The following is a 6,580-nucleotide window of genomic DNA, read 5'->3' as shown; positions in this document are numbered from 1 at the left end:
ATGGTCTCATGCACCCACTTGGTCTTCCCTGACCTGCTTCATTAAAGGGAGAGAGAGATTCAAGGGCAGGATGGAAGAAGGTACTCCCCAGCTGAGAGCCAGATGCCTGATCTGGTTATTGTCCTTGGCTGCTCACCTTCAGGGAGATGGGAATTTTCTGTACTCTTCTTTGGTTACCTAATTTCACCAGGAAGAAGTTGAGGAGCTCAGGAGCTGTCTTCCATACACTTAACACAATGCCTCAAAAACAGCAGTTAAGAGAAAAGGAAGGAGAATAGGCAGAAGTTATTAATTAAATCCAGGTATTGGACTTGCTGTGGCCTTTTCTCACATGACAACTGTAAATTTATCCTTGAAAGAACATTCTTGACAAGCCATCTGTCCCCACACTTCCAAACACTTACTCAGCTGAGCTCTCTTTCCCAAAAGATAACCTCTATCTCAAAACAAAAATTTTATTAGTTGGTTAGAAACCAAAATAAGAGAACAATGTGAGAGCAAATCTTCTTACACTTTTTTGAATTGGTACCTACATAAAAGTCTTTGCCAAAACATTTCCAATTCCACTTTGGCAGGGCAGAAGGTTGAATATGAAGGGCTGATAATTTCTGGACAGAAGGTGATGGGCACTCAGAAAAGGGGTTCTTAGATTATTCCATGAAGTGTCTCACCACCTTTATTGCTCAAAGCAATAAAAAATAAATTATAAATAGCTAATAAAATCAAATTATTGCAAAAATAATACACATTACTTGCAGAATAATGAGTGGCAACCTCAGCTGTGCTTCTTGAACTTTCTGCTAATTAAATTTATGATAATCCTGGCAAGACTTGCCAAGATATTATAATTCATGCCTAAAAGCTTTGGTACATTTACAAAAATATTTATAAGCCTCTGTAGTATCAAGACCCACATCTCTTCTCTTGTGAACTTGTTACTCTTCCTAAGTATAGAAAGCAGCAATTGGAAATAAAGACCAACCAAGGGCAGAGAACTTTGAGGGTAAACACTTTATGGTGTTCTTACCAAAATACCTCTTCCCTAGGTAGTGGACATCATCAGGGAAGGCTTTTCCCCTCTCTTTGCCCTAAATTCAGAGAGATGCTGGAGGTCTAAGCAGCTGTTCAGCTTCCCTGATGGCAGAACAGTGTATGAGGAACCATTTCAAAGGATGATTCAGGAAAAACAGTAAGATATAGCACAAAAAATATTTATTTCACCACACTCACACAGGTTTTTACATCTTTGTATACAAAGGAGACTGGACTAAAAACTATTTCCTTGAAAAACTAGTCCATAGGGTGAGGTTTACAGTGGGAAACATATTGTGCAAGTCCATGCCTTATACCAAAGATAAAAAAATACAGGGGCAGAAAGCAGAGCATATAAACCTTGTAAAATAATCGAGTCACCACAGTAAAATCACAACCTGCATTTAACTTCCTCACTCAGCAATTATTTCTACTTTTGTAATTATATGTAATCCACAGTAATGTCTGACGTTCCTGCAGCAACCAGCACCATAGATATCTCTTAAAATGGACACACCTTGGCACAAAACTCAGGTGCTGATTTCCCAATGTAATGTTGGGAGGCAAACCAGTCTTACAAAAATGCAATGTCCTTATGGCCTTGTCAAGGCAAAGCTAATGAAAAGATTATTTACCCGTTAAAACCTCTCCCCACAGGAAAGCAAAAACCATTCAAATGCAGTTCAAAAAGGTCATTTCATAAGCCTTTAAAAAAATGGCAATTAAAGTGCTTAATCCTCTTATTTTATTGCCTCTATTTAGTTCAGTTTGTGTCATGACACTGTGAAACCACTGGTTTTGGTACCAGAGAGGGGAAAGGGAGAGTGTCCATCTGCCAGCCCACACACCTGTGCACTGATTAGCACTGCTGGACCTTTACTTACAAAAAAGCACTTAAGGCATATTTACCATCAATATTGCTGTCTGCTGGAACAAACAAGTGAAATCCTCTACATAAGCCATTCTGGCTTTCACAATGTGCTGGCTGGACCCACTGAGGCTTCTTAGCAGCTCTAGGAGTGCTGGCAGCAGGAGGGATACATCTTCTTTTGGGGGAGAAACATTTTTCCACAGGAATCTACAGGGAGTTTCAGAGACCAAACAGAGCTGACCTGCACCTGGCTCTGGTGCTAAGTGTATTTTAGCAATGCTTCACCTCACAGACACTGACAAAGGGTGGGCAAGAACAGATCCAGTATGTCTGTCTTCCTGCACGGTCACCACTGCTGCCTCCAGGAGTCTTCCAGCCTCAGATGTGGTATTTTTCTAATCATTAAAGTGAAGATTTTCATATTACATAAGAACGCATTGTTCTGCAATGAGTCAGAAATAGAAAAGCCCTGAGACCAACTTTGTATTTTTACCCACGAGCTGACAGGTTCTTTCCTACCCTCAGCTGGTGATGAAACAACAACTCATCTTGTCATGCTTTTAATGCCTTAACAGCTTTGGTCAGGTTGCTGTAAAATCCAGATATGCTAGATGGAAAAAAGGAATCCACCACTGTCTGGGGAAGATAGCCACCAAGATCCGTCTGAAAGAAGGTGAGGAGCTCAGTCCTGTCTGGCTCCCTGCAAAGACAATGAAAGTGATTTTATAGACAGTGGTTTAAGAGCATCAAGAACTTTTCAGTGACTCTTACTTGGATTAGAATAGATACTTGCAAAAGCTTTTCTTTTTTTAAACAAAGCAGACAATTTTCAGTGAATGTAGCTACAAAATTTAAATTTACCCAGGCCCTAATTAGTTACATGATTGTCTATAAATAAATTATGGCAAATCAGCCAGATACTCATTTACCAAAAATTAAGACCATACTTGTATGTTTTGCTGACTTTCTGAATTTCAAGAGGTCAGAGAGAATTGCACCATGATAACAGTTTCTGTAACATTAAAGACTTCCCTCTAGGAAATGAAGATAAACTAATTCATTGCACAAAACTGAGAACAAGAAGGGCACTCAGTCATAATGATTACTGGGAAGGCAGAAATATATCATTGCCAAGAGGTTGCAGGTCACATGTGGCCACATAAACACACCACACAATGGATAAAGGAGGGCTTTAGAGTTTATAACATTCAAGCAGGATGTTTCTTACCCTGGAACAGGTATGCAGAAACAGCCACAAGGATAATTAAAACCTCTCACAAGATTTGGTTGAGGAGGACACAGCGGATGTTCCACATTGGTGGCTGAAAGAAAAAGCATTGAAGCAAAGTATCATTCTTCCAGCAGACAGGAAAGAGTCCTTGGCAGGCAAAACTCCAGATGGGAAGCAAACCCACTATTCAAAATGTATTTAAAAAGAACTTCAGTACAACCACTTCAGTGTGGGGCTGACAAGTGGCCAGAGAGGACCATTAAAAGGAACCACTGTGGCCTTAGAATGGGGAAATCAAAGAAGTGCTGAATTTAGAAGCAATTGTTACTGAGCTCTGAAGGAGGAAGCATTGACATTTGACACAGTTTCATCAAGGCCATGTTGTGTGAGGGCACTGCTTTTCTTGAGAGGTCATTTGGGCTGCTTCCAACAAATCCACATCACACAGATACATCACTTGGCTGCTGAAAAGCTGCACTCTAGCAAACATAAATTCCTGACAAGGCTTTTCTGAACAGGATAGGAAAATGGGACATGTGAACAGCGGGCCAAGAAAAGCTCAGACCTGTAACAGTTAAACAACAGAATGAAAGTGAAAAACCAAATAAACATCCTTCTATACAGTAGCAGCCCCTTAAAAATTAGCACTATTTTTTTCATAAAACCAATTATTTTCACATATAGGACTGGTACCTTTATTCAATGGCTTCACTAAAACCTGTGCAGAAAACGTTAAAACAGGATTTAGCCTAAATGAGATTGCTTTTAGGAAGTTCTGTAAACTCTTAAAACAAAAAAAACCCACACTCAAAATACTCCAGAATTTAACACTAAATTAAATACTTATTCCATCTCAAAGGACAGCCAGTCTTACCATTATCTGAGTGTGAAGATGATTTACATACTCTGGGAACAACAATGTAGAGAGATTACTATTTTCTCTTCTGATCAAGATCAGGTCAACAACTACTGAACAGCTTGTTACTTAGTTTTATGTTTATTTCTGTAGCTTTTATTTTATAGTTGTTTCTGGTAGCTGTTGGTTATCTCCAAATGTAACATGAACCTGTTCAGAACACAAGTGCCTCACCAGCAGACAGCATTGTCCCATCTTCGTATTGTTTCATCACTACTACATCCACAAATTCCCTTGGTGAAATAATCCTCATGCAAGCTGAAGGGGTTGTGGTTCTGCATATAGAGACAGTCTGGAAATCACAGAATAGAGTTATGGTAGTTATGTTTTCAAAAGTACAGAAAAATCTCTGTACAATCTCTGGCAATCCTTCAGTTATACTTTCTAAACTCCATCAAGGTGTTCTACATCCTTTGTTGATGTAAAACATGTTAAAAGGCACCACCATGGTCAATCAAGGACAGGAAAAAAACAGAGTGACAAGGCGTTGCTTCCCTGTTTAGAGGGGACAGATACCACAAGGGATGCTGAAATGCAAATCTGGCACATCTGTGCTCCCAGGACAGCTAAAACCCTTGTCCTCCCCAGGACACTAGCAAAGACAACTTCTTTGTGTAATATACACAGGATACAGCTTGATAACCCAGTCTGTTACCCTGCACAAATATTAATGCTACCATCTGCTTCCCTGATTGGCTCCCAAAACAGAAGTTTCTACCACACTGGTAGGTGCTGGCAAGTCTGTGAATTTCAAGTGGCAGGCTGCAGTATTCCTGAGCTTGTCTATAATGAATACTAAATGCCTACAGGATTTTTCAAAGAAAAATAAACTTCCTGGAACTTCCACAAACATTTCTGGGACTGGTTGTGTTTGCATCTGGCTGCCTCTAAGCACATACAACCACTTCAGATGGGGGATCTAAATCAACACCCTTTTTATTTTCCTATTTAAAAAAAAGGAATTAGACTGTACAAGCGTGCCAGCAGAAGCTGCTGCTCATACACAGCCCTGCTCATCTGTCTGCTCAAATTGCAGCATCTCCATTTTAATGACAGATGCAAAGCACTGGGTGCTGAGGCCAGCTAAAGGCAGGGTGTGATGTGCAGGGCAGAGCGTCACTGCTGCCATGGTGAAAGATGGGGCCTGAATTGATGGCTGATGACGTGAATGCCTCACTGTTTAGCTAAGTCTGTGTACTCTCTAAACCTCCTCTTACATCACACTGAGCTTGCTAAAAACAGTCGTGATTAGCTTGATTTGCAGCATTAATGACAATGCAGTGCAGGAATCTTTAATGTTCTATATTTAACGTTATACATACACACATACATATGTGTGTATATATATATATGTTATGCATGTGCATATTTTTAGCCAATAATGATTTTCCTTTTCTTCCAGAAGGCTAAGCTATTGTGTGTATATATATATGTTAATAAAATGTATAAAATTTATGGAAAAGGATAAAGAAAAAAAGAAACAAAACTAAAGGAAAAAAGGTTTCTTAACCCAGCATCGTTCAGCTGATCCAGCCAGAAACACGGTACAACTTAAGACTCGCTACCTCCCTGCACATAACATCGGCTGTCTCATAAGGCCCAAACGCAGCACAAATCTACCCAGAACAGTTTTTAAGGAACTTACATCACTTATGGCTTCGATGACCTCGAAGTCCTTCACGTTTTGGTCCCACTTGGTCCTGAGCCCGCCGGCCACCGGCTTTATGCACTCCCAGACGTTCTGTGGGCTGGCGGGCACGATGCCCTCTCCCTTGTACCTGCGGGGCATAAAACGAAACCGAACCGCGCTGCTCTACCCTGCCTGGCCCCGGCAGCACCGCGGGCAGGACCCCGCGCCCCGGGAACGAGCAATACTCACAGATTGCCAGCGAACTCCGCCGAGGGTCTCCAGGACACCGCCACCTCACCCTGCGGGACGGGAAGCGTTCAGTCCCCGGGCCGGCTCCCGCCCGTCCCCGCCGCAGCCCCCCGACCCACCGTGCTGCGGCAGCCCCTGACCCACCGTGCTGCGGCAGCCCCGCCGGACCCCGACCCACCGTGCTGCGGCAGCCCCTGACCCACCGTGCTGCGGCAGCCCCGCCAGCCGTCGGGGTCCCGCCGGTAGAGCCGCAGCTGCTCAGCCGCCACCTCAGCGCGCTCCGCGCAGTCCATGGCGGGCGGGCGGGGCCGCTGCGGCGCCGCTTTGAGCGCCCGCGCCGCGCCGCCCCTGGGCCGATGGCGGCGCCGCCCCTCACCTGAGGGTGACGCCGGCCCGGGCCGGCCGCGCCTCACGGGGCAGCGAGCGCGGGGCTGGGGAGCGGCAGAGCCCGGACAGCGGGGAAGGAAGGCACAGCGGGGATGTGGGACCGTCTGTGGGATGGGAGGCGGAGCGGTGCTGCCTCAGAGATGGGGCCGCCCCGCGCTCGTCACTGGTGTAATCCCAATCCCCGTGACGCGGACAGAAATGAGCGAAAAACCAACCAAGGAATCTTCAGTATCTAAAGGAAGTGCGAAATTGGAGTGGTGAAAA

At 43.9% G+C, this 6,580-nt stretch overlaps 1 protein-coding gene across 1 annotated transcript; it reads right to left on the bottom strand.

Moving 5' to 3' along the window:
* Positions 1-1,195: 1,195 nt before the first annotated feature.
* Positions 1,196-6,280, bottom strand: STARD5 (StAR related lipid transfer domain containing 5). Its single transcript, XM_036389624.2, has 6 exons — positions 6,133-6,280; positions 5,930-5,979; positions 5,696-5,828; positions 4,225-4,342; positions 3,132-3,225; positions 1,196-2,603 (listed from the first exon to the last, which is right to left on the bottom strand). Exons 1-6 carry the CDS (start codon positions 6,220-6,222, stop codon positions 2,456-2,458), a joined length of 633 nt encoding a protein of 210 aa, XP_036245517.1. The 5' UTR covers positions 6,223-6,280; the 3' UTR covers positions 1,196-2,455.
* Positions 6,281-6,580: the final 300 nt, after the last annotated feature.

The sequence above is a fragment of the Molothrus ater genome, chromosome 13 (assembly GCF_012460135.2).
Source record: "Molothrus ater isolate BHLD 08-10-18 breed brown headed cowbird chromosome 13, BPBGC_Mater_1.1, whole genome shotgun sequence".
NCBI classification, from domain to species: Eukaryota; Metazoa; Chordata; class Aves; order Passeriformes; family Icteridae; genus Molothrus; species Molothrus ater.
Note: the sequence above shows the minus strand (reverse complement) of the source record. Positions and strands in the feature narration are given on the sequence as shown.

Excerpts from the sequence above, each read along its gene's own strand:
- STARD5 (XM_036389624.2), bottom strand. The coding sequence starts at position 6,222 with ATGGACTGCGCGGAGCGCGCTGAGGTGGCGGCTGAGCAGCTGCGGCTC. Across the intron at positions 4,343-5,695 it reads TCATCGAAGCCATAAGTGAT|ACTGTCTCTATATGCAGAAC; the intron begins GTAAGTTCCTTA and ends TGTGATTTCCAG. Across the intron at positions 3,226-4,224 it reads TGGGACAATGCTGTCTGCTG|CCACCAATGTGGAACATCCG; the intron begins GTGAGGCACTTG and ends TTTTTCTTTCAG.